This window comes from Eumetopias jubatus, unplaced genomic scaffold (assembly GCF_037043125.1).
Source record: "Eumetopias jubatus isolate StellerSeaLion01/CBP00866 unplaced genomic scaffold, mEumJub1_p1.0 scaffold_5, whole genome shotgun sequence".
NCBI lineage: Eukaryota > Metazoa > Chordata > Mammalia > Carnivora > Otariidae > Eumetopias > Eumetopias jubatus.
This window is the reverse complement of record NW_028274811.1, coordinates 102652075-102672877: the sequence shown is the minus strand read 5'-3', so window position 1 is coordinate 102672877 and position 20803 is coordinate 102652075. Positions and strand designations below refer to the sequence as shown.

The 20803-nt window shown below is 35.0% G+C and overlaps 1 protein-coding gene across 3 annotated transcripts in view; it reads right to left on the bottom strand.

Annotated features, from left to right (window-relative positions):
* GABRB2 (gamma-aminobutyric acid type A receptor subunit beta2) overlaps nucleotides 1-20803 on the bottom strand; it is a 234635-nt gene that overhangs the window by 27168 nt on the left and 186664 nt on the right. For 2 of the 3 annotated variants that reach the window (XM_028106610.1, XM_028106611.2), the window contains exons 6-8: nucleotides 13902-14039; nucleotides 12044-12196; nucleotides 8476-8720 (exon numbers count right to left, since the gene is read on the bottom strand). In XM_028106610.1, the coding sequence (XP_027962411.1) occupies nucleotides 8476-8720; nucleotides 12044-12196; nucleotides 13902-14039 (536 nt within the window). Of the gene's footprint in view, nucleotides 1-3808; nucleotides 3923-8475; nucleotides 8721-12043; nucleotides 12197-13901; nucleotides 14040-20803 lie in introns of all 3 variants that reach the window. The other variant, XM_028106609.1, reaches the window with a different exon arrangement.

Below are 20803 nucleotides of genomic sequence, written 5' to 3'. Positions count from 1 at the left end.
TTTCTGACTGGAAGTTTAGTAATGTCAGAAGAATATAATAAGGTGGTAATGAGATTGTATAATTTTTACCTTGGAACCCAGTACATCCTTTTGGCTTACTGATTAATTTCATCGCAGGTATGTATAAATATATATAATGTCTAGCATATTTGTTAAGAGTGTTGCCTGTAGTCATATTTTCTGTTCAACCATTTCTTAGCTGTCTAACCTTAAGCAAGTTAATTACACTCTCTGGGTCTCAGTTCTTCATCTGTAAAATTATAATTACTACAACAAATGATAATAATAAGAACTACGTCATGTCATAATTTATGTAAAGTGTCTAAAAACAGAAAAGGTATTCAATAAGTATTCATTATTATTATAATTATTGACATCAGATTTTTTCTATTCCATTTTATTCCATTCTATACTAACAACATGATTCTGCATATTTAATCTCCTGTACCTGTTTTACATATTTATTATGTCTTTTTCTAAGTCGTTTTTCTCTCTGCATTTCTCTTCTCTCCATTTGGCATGATTTTCTACAATCTTAACTCTTGTGGTACTGCATTGATTCTTTGCCACACTTACTCTCTTTCTTACTATTTTAGATTCAGTTACTAGTTTCTACAGAGATTGCTTTCTCTTCATTTTTGCCTTCTTAATCACCTCCTAGCACCTTGTTTATCATCCCATCCTTGATCTTTTGTTTCATACTCTCTTCCAATTTTTGGTGAGAAAAAACATTTTTTAGGGAAATTTTAATTTTTCCTGAAGTATTTTTTTTCCAGTAAGAGTTGTTATCTGTCTTTAGCATCCTGACTTCCTTTCTTTCTCTACCTAAGAAGATAGAGTCATTTATAGTTTTCTTACAGAGCTGCCATGCTGTTTCCTTGCTTAGATGCATCTAATGGTTTCCCCATTTGTTCAAATATAGCTTGGGTGGGTTTGCCTGGATTCTGCTTGCATGAATACTGACCCTGCTTATGCATCTCTGTCTCTCTGTAGAGCTTCAGTTTGAGTTGAGTGTTGATTGTTTTTGTTTTGTTTTTCTACTGCTGTTTTATTCTCTATGGCTTTTGAATAGAGAGGACATAGGTTTTGGATTCTTCTACCTTCATTTCCTAACACTTTTTCAATTGGACACAGGCATCAGTTTCTGTCTCTCTGTCATTTTAAGGGCTGGGTGACGTGTGTGTGTGTGTGTGTGTGTGTGTGTGTGTGTGTACTGCCACGCTCTCATAAGGTGCTAGTAGGTATGTAAATTATAGCAGAACTTTACTAGGGAACAACTTGGCAATAATGTATCACCATTTTAAAGGCATGTACTTTTTTTACTCAGCAATTCCATTTTAAGCAGTATATCAGGAATCAATGGTGTACAAACATGTAGCAATGGAATGCTTAGTGTTGTTTATAATGGAAAACCACTTGGAAACAATGTAAATATCTAATAATAGGTTCTTGTTACATAAATTATGGTACATATATCAATAAAGTATCTTGTAGCTACTAGAAATGATGTATATTTATACTTGAAGTACAAAAAGGGAAGTGGAAAATAGCAGTATACACAATAGGAGGGCATAATTCTTTAAATAAAAGTATGTCATGTGAATAAAAGGCAATTTTAACAATGATTATGCCTGGGTGTGGAGATAGAGACAGTTTTCATTGCCTTTTATACATTAAAAAATCATGAATTAGTTTTATAATTAGAAATATAGTAACAGAACTAAGCAAAAAAGAAAAAAATGAGAAAGACATACATTCTCTGCTACCATCTCCAGAATAATAGCAACTATTTATTGAGTGCTCTTTGTCTGGTACTATATAAGGCCCTTAATATAATTATCTCATTTAATCCCCTCAGCAGCTCCATGAGGCAGAAATTAGTGTTTTAGTTTTCAGTTGAGGAACCTAAAGGGTGGAAAGGTTAAACATGTCTAATGTCACATAGCTCATAAAAGACCATGCCTGAATGTAAACCCAGTTCAGTCTGATTCTAAAAGCCATCATTTTCCCAGTGGACCCTATTGCCTCGAAGGACTGTCACATACATCTTGATGTTTTTACAGGTTACATATTTAATAGCTCATTATTCAAACTTTTGAACACCAGTCCTTATTTCATACACTAAATTTGAACTTAAAAGAGAACTTGAAGGACAGAATAAAGACATACCCAACAAAAAAAAGCATAAAAGCAGAAGACAATAAGATTCATATTTCAATGTAAATCACTGAACATTCTCTTTAACATAATGTTTAAGGAAATAGGGAAAGAATTCTTAACAAATTAGGATCTAAATCATGGCATTAGAGTATCATTAACTCTTTCAAACCATCAATTGAAAAATTGAATGCACCAAAGAGGCAACTTGTCTTTGAAATACTCTCACAATCTGGGGATTTTCCTGAATTTTCATGTAACTTTACCCAGTCACTAGAACAATCATGCAGTATACTTTGGTTTTGGTTTTGAAAAATACAACATTCTTCAATTATTTTCATCATAAACCCAAATTCCAACTGTCAAACATGTTTTCTTCTAAATGATTAGCATTCTATCCAGAATACTGCCCAACCAAATCAGTCTACTTCAATTTTAACAAGAGTAGCTAGAGTTAAAAACAAGAACAGTATCAACAACACAAATAAGATAGCCTAGGAAAACAGACACAGTAGGGGCTGGATGTTTAGGGAACTAGGACTAAATTAGTGATGGCAAAATGTCAAATATCTCTTCTCCTGGAATCTACCTAATACCAATTATCAGACTCTGTTACTATGCATACCACAACAAGTAATAAAGTTGAAAGGCAGGTTAAAACACCATAACAGAGTAGTAATTTAATAAGTAAACCATACCTTTCTCCCACCCCAAAGGCAATAAAAATTTGGAATTGAAGAACCTTGGGTCAGAACAGTAAAATTAGTGAAGAACATGATACTCAGAGGATACAATAACAGCTTATCAAGCATCAAGTCCTCATAGGAAAGATTCACAAGCATTCACTATCATTCACTGTCTCATCAAGAAATAGAAATTTTAAAAAATGTAGTTGGATAAGTAGTGGATGGTAAGGTAGAATGGGGACAATTCTCCTCCTCCTGGAGTGGAGGGCAATATGAATGACAATTTGCCAATTAAGAATTGCAAACACATGAGGATTCAGAAACTAAACTGTAAGTATTAGCAAAAAAAAAAAAAGGTTTTCTTTGGAATTAATTTAAGTCAAGAGCTATAACAAAGAACAATCTCAATTACTGCCTTTTACCTATCATTATAATAATGCTGAGTCCACCAAGGTAATAGTTATTTGTAAAATATATAACAATAAAGCAACAAGGACTTGATGCAAACATAACATTCCTAGACATAAATTAATAATCTACAACAGAAAATATAGGTCCTTGAATTTCACGCCAACCAATATAAGGATGTATAATTCTCTACCTATTCCACTAACCAAAAGAAACACAAGAAAACTAAGAAATGCCACAGTATATAATGACATTCTATTCTCTCAATACAAATGAAAAGGAATCTCAAAATATGATGCACTTGGTTTCTTTCTCTAGCACAGGAATAATGACTGAATAGAACACTGAAGCTTAGGCTCATCATAGCTATATTAAAAAAAAAAAACAGGAAAATTCCATTTAGGTATCATGAAAACATTTAAGTTATTTCCAAGTCTCTGTGGATATAAGTCCATAGGTTATCTGCAAAGACCCCATACATTATTTTACAGGGAACAGCTAAACAAATTGGCTCCAACAAAAATACAAATAAATGGATTAAAAACTGGCTATCTAACCGTATACAGAGAGAAATCGTAATTGGTAGTCCGTCTAGTTGGGGAGAGGTTTCCAGTTGGGTCCCACAAGGATCGATATTGGGTCCCATTTTGTTTAATATCTTTATAAAAAATCTGGAAGACAAAGTAGAGAATGTGCTAATTAAGTCGACTGATGCCAGTAGAATAGGATTTGTGGTTAAAGTAAATTGGATATAGATAAATGCTACTGGTCTTTAGAAAGACTGATGCTAACAGAGAGTAGGATTTTGAATTAGCTGTATTTTTTAATGTATCATTTAAAAAAATCTGATTCCAAGCACTAGAAATAAATAGATTTAAAAAGTTTTAGTAGCTTTGCATTACAAAAAATTAGGCACAATGGATAAAGGCAACACAGAGACTCACAACACCCATGAACACAGAATAAAGAATGCTCCCCAAATGGAGATCTTTTTGGCACAGCTCTATTTGGAAAACTGGTGTTTATGGGTCCCTCAATGCAATTAAGATATTGGAGGCTTTTCAGATATGTAGGAGTCAAGGTGGTGAAATGGCAGGAGTAACTAAATTCTCAAATATACATATACTTAGTTATTGGCAGCAAAATAATCAATGAACAACATAAAGCTTAAAAGAAAGAAAGGAGAGTTGAAAACTTGAAGCCATAAGCAAGAAAAGGAAGTGAAATTAATCAAGAGCAAATTCTATAAGGAAATACACACACACACACACAAATAGAAGAATGCAAGGGATAATAGGAAGGACTCTCCTAACACTAGGATAGAGATTATATATATATATATATATATATATATATATATATATATATATATGGTTTTGTTTTGTTTTTTAATTAACAACTCTAGAAGATACTTGGAAAAAATATTCAGTAGACGTCTTTTTGGTTTGAGGTTTATTTAAAATTCTTAGTAGTTTATGACTTAATTTGTCACATGAAGACAATGAAAGATAGTTTGTTGGCCATGGACTCTAGTGTGTAAACAGATGTGGTTTGTTTTTTTTTTCAGGTGAAGTCAACTGAATTGAATATATGGAGTAATGTGGAGTCAGGTTTTAATTTTTACATTATTTTTGTACTTGCTAGCATAGCAGAATGTATACCAGATACAGACTGGAAAATCCAGATCAAGTCTCAGAAATTTTATTAATTTTGTTATGCAACCTTGGGTATTTTACTCTCCTTAAGAGCCTTAGTTTTTGTATCAGTTAAATGGCAAGATAAGAATTGTTTTAAGAGCTGCATATATTCTTGTTAAATTAAAAATTTACAGGAAACCAATACAGAGAAGATATTAGAAAAATGTGGAAGTATGCCCTTGAAGCAACAGTTGGCTCCCACTTGGCTAGACTTCCCATATTCATCCCTCCCTGACCTCAGGACAGAGCCCAGTTTAAAAATCACTTTAGATGATCTGACATGCTGCCTGCATCTCTAGGAAACCATCAAGGGAAGCTGAAAAGGTCAATCCCTCTCCTGGTGACTGATTTTTCCAGAGCATCCAACAATCCTTAGCTGATTATATGTGCCCCAGCTTTAGAAAAAAAAAAAGAAAAAAATTTGAATTACAGTTGAAAAGAAGGGACATTCTTGATAAGAAATAGAGTGGCATTATTCATGATGCCAACACAAAAGAAAGTGATGTGCAATCAGAGCCCTATGTAGATCTCTAATCCTTCATGCTGGGTTAAAAAAGAAACCATGGGAGTATGAAATGTGAAATGGTCACCTTTTGTTTTAATCAAATCAGGATGGCTCTAAGTATTCTGGCCTAAGAAATGATAAAGTTTGTAGCTGGTTTGCTATAGATTTTATAGCTAATACCTGTTGAAAAATTATTTCCTTGCACTGACTTTAAAACTTCTAACATGAAACATTCCTCTGCAGATAGTACTCCCTTTTAGGAATGGGATTTCACCCTATATGCTATATATTTACACTGTAAAATATACAAACATTGGCAATATGTCTGGAGACTGTAAATTTTACTTTAAAAAGTGATAATTCCTATCATTTATAATATTTTAATATTTTATTAGTATTTACCTCTTACAGAGTGTTTACCATATATTGAGGACTATGTTATCCTCTCTACACATTATCACAAATAATCTTCATAATAACTTATGAGAGAGGCATTAACCCCATTTTTATAGATGAAGAAACTGAAGGGTCAGAGAGGCTTGCTTGCTTGCTTGCTTATTCGTTTGTTTATTACGTACTGTCACACAACTGTAAATGGATGGTAAATGCTGGATTTGACTGACTACGAAATACTTGTTTAGAACTGTTGTGCTAATTATAACTCCTGATGTCTTGATATTACACAACTTGATTGAAGAAAGTGGAGAAACCACTTGTATTTAAGAGATTTAAGAACAGGACAAGTATCTTATATTTTTCTGGGCCTCAGTTTCCTATGTTTGAAACTAGAGGATTGGATTACAGTAGGGTTTTTTAACCTCAGCATTATTGACATTGGGGCTGGATAGTTATTTGTTATGAGGAGGCTGTTCAAAGCACAGAAAGATGTTTGGTAGCATCCTGGGCCTCTATTCACTAGATACTGGTAACAATTCCCTCCTCCCAGTTTTGACAATCCAAAATATCTACAGACATTGTCAAAGATCCTCTGGGGGAAAAATCACCTGTTTTTTGAGAACCACTGTACTAGAAGAACTCTGATATCTTTTTTGTTCTCTCATATTCTATGCTCTGAATTGTGGGTCCAACTTCAGCCAAGAGGATGGGCTTTTCACCACTGTGGGGTATTTGCTCAGTGAACCATTCTCTATCTCCATCTCAGTACGTTGAATTTAAACTCTGAAGCTCTCCAGATTCAGTTTGCTATAAAACTGCCACTCTCTGGCTCTTAAATTTATCATTTAAATGCAAATTGGCATAAAAAAATAGGGTAGATGAAAGTTAAAAGAGATCAGATGTTATCTTATTAAGTCAGCATTTCATTAGGCAATTGATTTAGAATCATTTCAAACTGCAGTCCTGCGAGATAGTTTTATTTATTTATTTGTTTGTTTATTTATTTAACTAACACTACAATATCAGAAAAATCATAGAATGGATTTAAAAAGCATTCTTTTGTTTGACAGCTTGAGAAAGCCATAATGCTAGGTTGGAATCTACTGACAGATTCTAATAAGTGAAAACTCAGGTATTGTAAAGAAATTGACAATTTTCTAGACCTGTGGTTCATTAGCTTTTAAAGGTCATACTTAAAATTTGCATCATTACAAATATCTCCCAGGGAAGGAGTGCCTTTTCTTAGAGAATAGCACCCCCCCAAAAAAATGAGACCTATGGATATGTGAAAACATCAGTAAGTTAGAAGCTCTCATTGTGTTTGCTCCAAATAGAATTCAACTGTAGAGATCATTTATGGTATGCTATCCTTGGAAATCACTTGAAGATAGAAATATTAAAATGTCAATTAAATAATGATTGATATGGTTAATAATTCCAGATGGTTTAAAAGTATTAGCATTTTCCTAGTTTCATCACAGTGAACTATTTATTAAATTTAACACTATGCACTACTTTATAAACATTATTTATGGCAGATATTAAAATAAGACCTTGTTTTTCTGTCTATTTTGAAGCATTTAAATTTGGACTATGGGAAAGTACATTTATAAATATTCTGTTTAGTGCAGCAAGTTTGATAGAGGAAGCCAGGTGAAGTCACATTTGGGTAGTAAAAAGGGATGGATGCATTGGGACTGCTGTCAAAAACCTCAAAATGGAGATTCTAAATCTTCACTGCAAATTAGAATGACATTTGAAGAGTTTTTAAAAATTCTGATGTCCAGGCATACTCTAGTACATTCAAATAAGAATTTCTGGGAAAGGAATCAGGCTTCAGTATTTGTTAATTCTCTCCCAGTCAGTTGGGCACCCAAGGTTGAGAACCATTGCCTTAAAGACTAAACAGGGTTTAGAACTGCATGGAAAACTGTTCTTTGACTATGTGTAACTTAAGCAAGATGGCAGTCTCTTACAGTCACGTGCTCCAGTGATCTTAAGTGGTACATGTGCAAGGCATTAAATGATTATCTGTCACTGAAGGAAAAAATTACTCTTTTCCCCCCTCCACTTATCTTTCTATCCTCCTGAGGACTTCAAAGAGAAAGACTTCATTTGTTGCTGGTGACTCTGTAATACATCTCTGTACTTGTTTATCTCCCTTTTAAATCAGGGAATGGGCTCAGGCCCAGAGCCTTCATCTAGTATAGCCTAGAATTTAATAACATAGTTTCATATTTCTCATTTAAGATTATCTTCCAGCAAGTAATACAGATTTAAGTGATATAAAATTTCCTTTGTTAGTTATTTAAAATAACTGTAAATAAATATAAAGTAAACAACAGTACACATTATATTCATATACGGAAAAAGTCACAAGGGTAGTTCTCAGATGAATGTGGTTTGGGCAACCCTATTGTTAAGGTAAGGGGTATCCAAATGTTGTATCATGAGTTTTGGCCCTAATTATCCCTCCATCACTAATTAACTTTATGATTTTGGAAAAACTACCCATTCTCTTCCCTGGGCCTTGGTTTCCTCATTTGTTGAACAAGGCCATTAACCTATATTTCTGGCATTCTTCTATGAGTTTAAGAAGCAAGGAGAGCTTGCCCTCTGAATCTACCTTGTTGACATCCAGGCGCATCTTCTCATTGTTGGCACTAGCAGCTTTCTCAGCTGCTTTCTTTTGGCGTTGGGGTCCCCTCCCAAAAAAGATGTAGTTGACCAAAGCATATTCCAGAAGGGCCATGAAAACAAAGACAAAGCACCCCATCAGGTACATGTCAATGGCCTTCACATAGGGGATTTTAGGGAGAGTCTCCCGCAGGTGGGTATTGATTGTGGTCATTGTAAGGACGGTTGTAATTCCTGAAAAAAAAAATGACAGAGTTAGAATCATAACGTCCCTGTTTCCTTGCTGCTTTCATCATAGTTGGAAAGATTAATTGTACTCGTTCACTTATTCATATACACCACAAAATACTTACTGGGTACTGATTACGTACCTGCGCTGTGATAGGCCCTGGAGACACATTTAAATCATGAATTTACAGTAAAATTAATCACTTGGAGACTTTTCCTTTATTTACATTTTTATATTTATAGTTATATATCCAGTGAGGGGCTAGAGATGTGAATTAAATGCTATGGCAGACATCTGTATACGGTGAATGTTGAGGATATGGAGAAGACCCTAGTTGAGCCTCGTGATGCAGCAGGAGAGAAGTCTGGAAATAAAACCTGGAGCTGAGTCCTGAAGGATGAGTGGAAGATACCCAAGCAACAAAGGACTGGAGCTCAAGGTGTGGTAGAGAGGGCTTTTATAAAGGTGTGCTTTGTGTGTGGGGGGAGAAAGAACATGGCTCTTCAAAAGCATCTCAAGAAAGTGAATGGGGTATATTATAGGATATGACAGGAAGCACGGTGAGGAGAGTGAAGATTAAGCAAGGCTGCATAATGGAGAGCCATATATACAGAGCCTAATGGGGAGTCTGAACTTAAAACTGAAGGCGAGGTGGGGCCTTTGACCAGCTTTAAGCAGGGAAGCGAGGGACAAATTGTGTTTAGGACAATCAGTCTGGTACTAGTGTGGAGGATAGAAGGAAAGCATACAAGACAGAAATAAGGAATCCCGGCTAATAGTTTTTCAGGATCATCTATGTGATACAGAGAAAATAAATTAAAATAATCACAATAGTACTGAAATCAGTGAATGCATTATACAGATGATATAGACAAATGACTATAAAAACTTCGAAGCTGGAAATGATGGGTAACAAAGAGGCAGGTGTCTAGCCCTCATGTTTCTGGACTGGGCAACTAGGCATGTAATGCACAGTTAAATAATATAGAAGCATTATAAGATTATGGGAAGTGGCATACTGGGTCAAGTTATAATTGTTCATCCCACTGAGTGGTCATCTCCAACAGTGAACAGTAGTTTCCCTCTACAATTGGAAAGATAGAGAGAGATATGCTGGGTAAAAGCACTGGGAGTCCAGAATCCTGAGTATGGCAAGGTCCAGTTTTGTAGCAAAATAGTGATGTAAAAATAGAGCCCAGAGATCAAGATCACACAGATGGGAAATGGTATAATCGACATTTGAATGGGGATCTCTCTGACTCAGAAAGCTGAGTTAAGTTTCATTTCTATGATTTTTTGGAAGTATAAGTTTTCTGATTTAATTTTATTTCTCTGAAAAGATAATAATTTTTGTCTTATTTTTCTACATGCTCATAAAACAGCTATAGAAAAAATAAATTTGCATGTCTGATTCTGAGCAGGGCCAGAAAAACTCTATTCTTACTTTAGGTGTCTTAGAGTTTTTATATCTTTTCTATAATATCAGTTATTTTGAAACATTCCCCAGTTTCATTTATCTTTTCATTATTTCAACTGCAGATTATCCTGTTCAACGTGTATATTATAAGACTGACAGTGCTGATTTTGCTTTTTATCTCAATCTCATTTTAAGATATTTCTGACCAAGTAATAAATTACTCACATCAAAAGACATTTTACAAATTTCTTTTAAAAAGTAAATAATTTATTTATTATTCCTGTAATAGACATTAAATTGACAGTAGATTTTCACTTTGGAGTAAGAGGATATTTACAAATTCCATTCATTACTTTATTCAGCAAATATTTACTGAACACCATTCATTGTGTGAGTTATTACAGGCATAATGGAAGCAAAATCAGATAAGGACCTTTCTTCAATGTATCTTTCAGTACCATGAAGAAAAGGGACATCACAAACCAAATAAATATAAATTATAACTGTAATTGGTCTACAAAAGGAAGTTCTCTAGTATTTTAAGAGAATATATCACAGGGGACTGGACTCAGCCTAGGAGGTCATTACTTCTCCCTTCCATTCTTGAACTGCCACAATCTAATCTTAAAACAGTAGCCAGAGTTACCCCTTTCAATCTGAAATCAAATCGTGTCACATCTTCACTCAGTGACTCTCTCATTTCACTCAGAATAAAAGCAAAACCTTTATCATGGCCCTGGAACGGCTTCAGAATCTTGGGGATTGACAATGTAGGGGAGCTACATTGTCTTGACTCCTGAACTCCCTCTTGCATTCACCTCGCTGGCCATCTCGCTGACATCCTTGGCACTTTACTATCTCAGGGCATTTGTATATAGGTTAGAATATTCCCATCCAGACATTTAAGTGTGTCTGTCTTCTTGAAGTCTTTGGTCCATCAATAATTTCTGAATGAAGTTATTGTAAACTGTACCTCCTGGCATATCCCACCCTTACCTTGCTAATTTCCCTCTATAGACTTAACACAGTTCACATATTATAAGCAAAATATATTTATTGTCTTTTTACTGCTGGCGTATCTTCCAGAAGGGCACTGCTTTATCTCTAGTGTCTAGTACGTTTGGCACATAGTAGGTGTTCAACAAATATTTGTGGAATGAATAAACGAATGACTTCTCTAGGGAAGTGATGATTGAATTGAGATATCACAGTGAAGAAGTTAACAGCCCAACATTTTAAAGGGCTTAGTCAGAACTAAAAATAATAAAAATTGTGTAAAAGATCATAATTTACTATATCTGGAGTTAGTAACATAAAAATGTTCATGAAATATAATTTATTCTCTTCCTCTGGTGTTACAATAGAAAAAAAAATCAAGCATAAGATAAGCGATGCTATGGATGATTTCCAAGCAATCTTACTTTGTTGTCTTCTGCCCTCTACCCTGCTACTCCAAAATCTTAATAAGGTTTTAGAAGTCTTTTTGCTTATCTGTTAGTTACATGATACATTTCCTTGTCTTCTGCTCAGAAAAAAAAAAAAAGACAAAAGGGAGCTCTTTCCAGGTAAGAAAGCACTGATGCAAACTGAACAATGAGTGATATTACATGAATATGCTTCAATAAAAATATCAAATTGATGGGACTAATTTCATTACCAACTGCTATATGGTAAACTAATTTTGACATGAAAGAGTTTTAATTTGTTTTTAATTGATTTAATGCTGAATCAGATAACCCAAAGTCTCACAGCCAAATTCTTGTAACGTGCATAGTCCAGTCTTGTCACGCATCATAAATACCAGGGTAAGGAAAGGATGTGAGTGGACGTGCATGCGCATACACACACACACATGCACACACGCGTGCACACACAGAGTCAAGCTCCATAAGCAGTTAGAAAATGGCCTACCTAATGCCACTCTTGCAGCTGATGCATCATAATTAATCCAGAAGGAGACCCAGGAGAGGATAGTGATCAGGATGGAAGGCATGTATGTTTGCAGAATAAAGTAACCAATGTTTCTCTTCAGCTTAAAGCTGAGGGACAACCTGGGATAGGAACCTAGAAAGGCAATTTTAGGACATCATCATTATCAATCAGTATTTATAGGATACTTTCCTTTTAAGGCCAGTAAGTAGTTTGCATATCTTTCTTAAATTCAATTTTAGCTCCTGGTGAAGGGCACTTTCTCCTGCAAAAGTAGTCTGAGAACACCGGGCTTTTAATTATCAAGAGTCATTCAGAGTTGAGTACACTCATATTCCTGAGTAGTTAAAAGAACTCCAGCTCTTCCTTGCTCAGCCTCGGGCGCTCGATCAAAGATACTCATTCTCTACAACTATGAAGACAAGATAGTTTGGTACAGTCCCTTTCTTCCCCCTCAGCTGTTTCTCAGCAAGACTATCCTGTAAGATTTTTGTTTGTTTGTTTTAGTTTTTGTATATAAGAATAAGGCTGCGCAGTCGGATCATATTTTAGAAATCTCTTCACAAGCCCTAGAATTCATTGTAAGTCTGGGATCGATGGCAAGGCTTCAGGTACACAGCAATTCCCTAATGTTCTGTGAAGGTTTCCACATGTATGGATCACATTTTTTTCCTGATTCCATCAAAGTTCTAAGGGGATTTCTGACTCACCAAACGATGGAGAATCACTGGTTTCAAAGATATTTGTGGGAGACAAAACTAAAGGATCAGGTTCCTGTAGCTAGGTCCTTTGATTGTGATGATCTGGGGAATTACTCTTTAAACAAGATATGTAATTGAACATAGTCTTAGAACATAAAAAAGTCACATTGATAAATAGTGTGTTTTGGGTGTGATATTCTTACTAATATTGAAAGAAAGGCTGTCTAGCCATCTTGGGCTCTAATAAGTATCGTAATATTGAAATAAGAATATTTTAAGTATGAACTCATATCTATAGTCTCAGGGATTCAGAAGACCTCAAATTTAGGAAAAGTTTCTGTTTGTTTTTTAAAGCTAGAGGCTTCGTATTCTTACAAAATCATACAACTCTTACTTGAAGTAGTTTGCAGGGAAAGGAAGTGCCTAAGTCCTTAGCAGAAGGGCAATTAAAAATGTATAGTTACAGTACTAGCTATTTCTGTGCCTGGGGAATTCATTCCAATAAGAAAAACATAAAAAGAAATATTCCTGTGGGTTTATTGTTTGTTTTTTCCCTTAAGAGTATGTAGCAAAGTATTACTTTCCTGAGCTTTTTTGTTAAAATTTTGTGCTGATGAAACCAAATTTGACAACCTAAAACCTCAATGCTAGAAGATTAACAATGGAGAAAGCATCAGGATAATCTCAACATCTGGAAGGGCTTTTAGCTCCAAAAGAGGAGGTAAGGCTACATAAAGAAATTCTTAATCATTGAGGAAAATGTGGAATTCTCCTATTGACTTGGCTCTCTCCAGTATTTTTCAAAGGATTATGAGGAGTTCTGTAAGATGCATAAAGTTGGGGAAACAACTCTGACCCAGATCTTCATTTCTCTTTCTGCATTCTATCTCTAACCATTAGTCCATTCTTGGTAGATGAGAGCCATAGAAGAACCCTCTCGGCTTTGTTGGGGATGCCTCCTGGGAAATAACTGCATGGGTCCCAAATAAGCAATGAGCTTGATGGGGTTCTGAAGGTTTTCAGCAGATCTAAATCTTCTACTCATCCTCTTTCCCTGGGACCCAGTCATGATATCAATGGACCCTTTTGCAAAATATGTGGAAGCCCCCTTTCCCTTAACCCTCTTCCCTGATACAAACCTGTGGAAAAAACAACCTTCTTGGTGATAAGTTTGTAATCCACAATAGAGAACTGTGGAAGTTCAATCTTTGTCACTCCTGTTACTGCGTTATCATCCCCACGCCAGTAAAACTCAATGTCATCAGTGGTATATCCATCTGTAAAAGGAAACACACACACATACACACATATATACAGATAGACAAAACAAACAAAACAAAACAGGAAAAAATACTTGTTTAAAAGATGAACTATGTTAATGACAACAGCCACAGCTAAAGGCTACTCTGTGTTAGGTATCCCGCTAAGCACCTGAAGTTTATCACCACATTTAGTTTTCCCAACACTCTCATGAGGGAAGTAATTAGGCCCACAGGAGGCTGCAAAGGTTTAGTGAAATTAACAGTTTGCAAGTAGGAAGTAGTATATAGTTCCAACTTGCACCCTGGTTCATTTGATTATGAATCTCATTTTCTCAAACATGATCACATTAGTACATGACCCTGGATGGTACTCTAAGTGAAGACAAAAGCAGAGAAAAATATCATTTAAGTTATCAGTGCAGTACTGAATGCTATCAAACTCCCCCATATAAAATTTTTGAATTATAATATATTTGGTTTCAAGTCAGAAGAGTAGTGATTATGAAGTGAGTCATCATTTTTTAATATTATAGACATGATGTCCAAATTTGATTTTGCAGCAGATCTAAATTCCAAAATATACTCCCCCAAATAACTGCAATGAATAAGCACATATTAGATTATAAACAACAATACAGGGAAGCATACAATGAAATACACTAAACATTAATATTTATAAATGGTACACCCGCCCCCAAAATCCCCCTTGCGAAGCATAAATTATATTTGTATATCATATTTATCCCTTCAAAGAACTTTTGCATCCAGAGAGTTGAATTTTTACAAGTCTAGGAGGTAGGCAGGACAGATATTGCTCCCCAATTTAAAGCAAAACAAACAAACAAATAAGTTAAGACTGCTTAAGTTCTTTGCCTTTTGACATGTGACAAGTTAGTGTAATATAGAACTAGAATATCAATCCTTTCACTCTTAACTCATAATTTTCATTAAATCACATTTCTTCCAAAGAGAGCAAGTCAAATCTCAAAAAAGTGGAAATGGATTATTTTTCAAAAAATTACAGTGCTCTTGATTTGAGAATCTACATCAACCATAGCACAGCTAGACATTGTCTTAAGTTAATTTTCTAGAAATCTGCACTCCTTTTTACTCATAAGAGCAACCATCTTTATCTGATGCAGAAATACAGATTTTTAGAAGAGTTATTGAACTTTTGGTTCCAAAACTATAGACTTTTAGATGATAGCTAATGATTTTTTAAAAGGCTTGTTTACTTGTAAACATCATAAATTATAATCAAAATTGTGAAAATTTAATAGATTATACACCACCACCATTTTTATTAGCATGATCTCATTTGGAGCCATTTGTTTTATTAGAGAATGTCTTTCTTCATATGAAACTTTGACTTAAAAGCAAATTATTCATAATTTTAAAGGGAAGTCCAGGTATATAAAGTGAATGGCACAGTAAACAGATTCTTCTCATTCTCCATTAATCTACCCCATTAATATTCTCCCTCTAATCCTAAAATCTAAGGTATCTGTCCCAAAGGATAACTGCTGTTTTCTGTGATTGCAACTGTCTTAATATGGCTATGGGAATCTTCACCATCCAGGATTTCATCTCAAATATAATCCCATTTCTCATTGTTTTTTTGCACACATCTCTCAGTTATGAAATTGTTTAGTCAATGACAATCTCACCTTTGATAAAACAGCTTAAAATAATAAAAGAAGGGCAATTTGCTCTTAGAATCAAGCTAGCTAGTTAGAAATGCATTGTAGAATTGGATTTATGGTATATAAACATGAAAGAAAGTATTTATGAAACAAGAATTCCATAGTTTTCTAGAGAAAAGAGGTGTTGAATGCTGCCATCTTCAAAAGAGAATGAGAGTAAGTCAACTCTAACATTTCCAATAGAGAACTAAGTCTAAATTAGTGAAGAATGTGTTTCTTGTCCTCCAGCTTCCTTACCTCAGTTTCTACCTTGCTTGTCCATCGCTACAAACCTTATCACAGAAGCTCTCTGTAGGCAGAGGCATGGGAATATATAGCATTTCAATACAGCTGTGTAGGAGATGCCTAATAATTGTTTAATAGGTAGAAATATTATTATTGATTATAGACTTTTGTCAAATGCCAGCTATTTGAAACAGTGCTTTCTAGGTAATACCTGGTAGAGGAGAGGCATTTGGGATATATTGTTGAATTAATACAATAATTATTTAATACATGTGTGGATTTGGGTAATGGTTGCTTATCCAGATGCTTGGCATCGTGGAGGTATTCATCATGTTTATACATCTGTCTCTTGCTCCTAATACAGTACCTGGCACATAGTTGTATTAACTAAATATCTTCTGAGTGAATTAAAAAAAAAGTCACCCAATGATAACATAGCCCCTAAGAAAAATCCAAAAGATCTTTATTATGTATTTATCTTTATATAATATTCAGCAACTTTATCTTTATATAATAGTTCAACAAGTTGCTTAACTTCTCTCTCTCCTCCAGTTTTTAAATCTGTAAATTGTAACAACAATAACAACAATAATAAAAGCTACTTCAGAATTGTTTTGCAGGAAAAATGATTTGTTACTTACAAAATGGCTTAGAAAAGTACCTGGTAGATAATGCTCAAAAAGGTTAGCTAATACATTCTTTTCAAATAAGAATTGTTTAAAATGAATTAAAAACTCATATTTGGTTGCATGTCACTTTGCTTCTATTTCATGAACACATGAACGCATTTACACAATGGGAAACTTTGGTGTTCAATGACACAGAGCCCTCCAAGGTATTTGGAAGTTGAAAGTAAAACATTTGAAATTTATTTTGATGTCTAAGATTTTGGAATCTGACATAATGGAGCAGCACATTGTAATACTTCTTGGTCACTGCTGATCTTAAAAATCCCAATCTTCTTGACTTCGTTTTGGGTTAGCCAAGTGTAGAATGTTGCCAGTGGAAAGCAAATGTATGCTCGTGCTTCACTGATTTTTGAAGATGAAAGACCAACAATCCATGACAGTGCCAGGGTGGTCAAGTTCACAAGCTGGCTTAATATACTGTACAGGATAAACTGAAAGCAGACCTAGTTTTTCTTCTTCTTCTTCTTCTTCTTCTTCTTCTTCTTTTTCTTCTTCTTCTTCTTCTTCTTCTTCTTCTTCCTCCCCTTCCTCCCCCCCTTCTTCTTCATCTTCTTGGAAGAAATATTTAACAGTCTCTCAAAGTGATTAAAAAATAAAACATATGCAAATATATATGACCTGACTTGTTTTACAGTTTTCATAATACTGGTGAGTAAAAAATAATTAGGTATCTTTTAAAAGATATCAGAAGGAGGAGATGCACTGAAGCTTCTCATTAATGTCTTGCAAATTAAATTCATCTTTGATATTTTATTCATGGGATTCCAGAAACTGAGTCATTAAATTATATTGTATTGTTATCATTAAAAACATAAGCCACATAAATTCAGATGTTCTATGAATAAACCAAAATATAAATTGACTGGAATTTACCTGAAGGAATTAAAACTGTATAAAATGTTGAAGTTTTTGATCAGGATGAATAAATATGTAAATTTAAAATCTTATATAAGATATGAATGATAGATATGCTTTCTTTTAAATATTGATAAAAATATGTACTATATGAGATCTAAGAAGCAAAAATGCCATTTTAAAAACATTCACATAATAACTGAACATGTTTTTAACAATTGTGACGTTATCTTATTAATCTTATAACACGGCATTTTAAAAAGTTGTTTTTCACTCTTTAGTGTCAGTCTACTTGTCTATTTTGTTATCTACTAAGTAAATATTTCATTTTAGAAGGATTTTACTATGTAGGGAATATGAACCTATACCAAGATATTAAACAGTGGGGGCTGGTGGGAACATTTAGAAGAAATTAATTATCAATGCCATCATTCTTTTTTCCTAATGAGAAATTAAAGTGACTTACTGTTCTCTTGTTATTTATTTAAACTTTGTTCCCCAATTGGACTGTTAAACATTCTAGGGTAATTATCTATTTTCTGTCTTTCACTGTAGCCAAATAGCAATAGTACCATTGTAGTTGCTTTATAGATTTTATTTATTCACTTGAGAGAGAGAAAGCGTGAGGAAGGGTGTGAACAGGCACCATGCAGGGGTGGGGAGGGGGACAGGAGGGGCAAAGGGAGAAGGAATCTCAAGGAGCCTTGGCTCCGAGCACAGAGTGGGAGGTGGGTCTAGATCTCAGGACCCTGAGATCATGACTCTGAGATCATGACCTGAGCCAAAATCAAGAGTAGGAGGCTTCACCGACTTAGCCCCTGTAGTTGCTTTAAACTGTTAATTCTCAATCATCATAACCAATTGGTGATATTTGAGAATTAGGGGCTAGTATTATTGGGACAATCTACTCTAGTCATGGATAGTTTTGATTTTTTAAGAACTATCTTATTTCAAATTTTCTGCCTTTTTATGTATCTATCACAGCACTTAAAAAAAGATTTTATTCATCCATTTGAGATAGAGAGAGAGTGAGAGCAAGAGAAAGAGAGAGAGCACATGTGGGGGTGGGTGGCAGAGGGAGAGGGAGAAGCAGGCTCCCTGCTGAGCAGGGAGCTCGATGCAGGGCTCGATCCCAGGACCCCGGGATCATGACCTGAGCCAAAGGCAGACACTCAACCGACTGAGCCACCCAGGCGCCCCACTATCATAGCACTTTAAAAGCTTTTTGAATTGAACACCTCATTGTAAAAATTTTAGCATGTCACTCTCCTATTAGTATTTAAAATTTTATGTGGTTACTGTTATCAGTATATAAGTAACTATAATTAAAACTTAATTTACATTCAGGGGAACACTAATCCTATGATGTGCTTCATGCAAAAGGGCTCTACAGTAAATGTATTTAGGAGTACCTGCATATTTTGGGCAGCCTCTTGTAATCACAGACATTTAGCACAGTACAGTTTAAGATATCCCTCAATATAGAATTTGCTTAATATTACTTGCCCCTGGCATTTCCCACACCTATTTGACCAGACACATTGTTTTTCAGGATATAAAAAATATTCATACAGTGTAATGATTTCATAAAATGCTGGAGCTATTCACACAATTTAGGGTGCTTTATTACATTCCCCCCCAAACCAGGTAAGTACTTGAGAAGGCACATTGTCCCTTGGAACCATATCTTGCTCTTTAGTGGATTAAAAATTTTTTCCCCCCAAAAGTTTCCAGAGGGGAAGAAAAACATTTGCAATAACAACAGAGATCAGATTGCCTTTTAAGGCAGACAAATATTTCAGGCAAGTAGCACGACCAAATGTGCAACAAGAAAGCAAGCTTTTATCTCATTGACTAACTCAGTGACCACAATTAGAAGTCTATCAGTCCACAGTCAGAGGGGACGCCCCTCCATACAGAGTCCTGTATGTTGTGCAAAGGTGCAAGATTGAATACAGTCAATACCAATTAGTTATGGGGATTTTTCAAAAGAGAGAGAGAGAAACTCACTTGTCAGCTATGACTCTTTAAATTCAGCAAAGAAAGTATTCCAAAGACACTCTGAGTGATTGCTCTGACTCCTTAATTGCATCTTACTCTTTACTCTCCTCTTTAGATGGACTGCTAGACACAAATGTTTTGCTATCAAATCATTTCTCAGCCTTAAAGCTCAAAATAATCGGCCTAGGGTTAGGTCAGACTTGATTACCAAGCGGCATGGCCTGGCATTCAATCCCTACATCAAAGATAACCTATTTTTTATGTTATTAGCATTTTCAAATTCAAATCTTTTGTAAAAGGATATGAAATTGATAATAATCAAGTAAAATGTCAGATTTTGTGCTCTAAAGATAATTTCTCTTTTTGGATTTCTTTGGAAAACTCAGTATTTGTTGTTTTTGTATGGAAGCAGAGTGCTCTGGTGGCTGTTCCTATAAGCTTGACTCCATGATGTGTTTCTTAAGCTTCCTTATGTTTGTAGAGCTCAAGCAATTAAACTGATGCTCCAGGTAAGAGAAATCATTAATAATAAATAATAATAATGATGACAATTGTATTATAATAATAAAAATACCCACAGCAACAGTGGCAACTGACATTTTGGAGCCCTTATGTGACAGGCACTGCTTTAAACTCCCTATATGGTTCTGTCTAGAACCATATAAACTAGATTGAGTTATGGTTACCAGGATTCTTGCCCTCTACTCAACCCTGTTTCTTCCATATGCATGAGCCCTAAGTCCTAAAGTAACATAGAAGAGGCAAAGACCTATTGGCTAAAAGGACAGGGCAGTACTTCTCAAATATAACATGCACAGAAATGATCTGGAAATCTTATTAAAATGCAATACAAATGTAGTAATCCAAAGGGGCACCTGCACTCCAATGTTTAGAGCAGCAACGTCCACAATAGCCAAACTATGGAAAGAGCCAAAATGTCCATTGACAGATGAATGGATAAAGAAGATGTGGTGTGTGTGTGTATTGTGTGTGTGTGTGTGTGTGTGTGTGTGTGTGTGTAATGGAATATTATGCAGCCATAAAAAATGAAATCTTGCCATTTGTAACAATGTGGATGGAACTGGGGGTATTATGCTGATATGTGGAATTTGAGAAACAAGGCAAAGGATTGTAGGGGAAGGGAGAGAAAAATGAAACAAGACAAAACCAGAGAGGGAGGCAAACCATAAGAGACTCTTAATCTTAGGAAACAAACTGAGGGTTGCTGGAGTGGTGGGGGGTGGGAGGGATGGGGTGGCTGGGTGATGGATACTGGGGAGGGTATGTGCTATGGTGAGCACTGTGA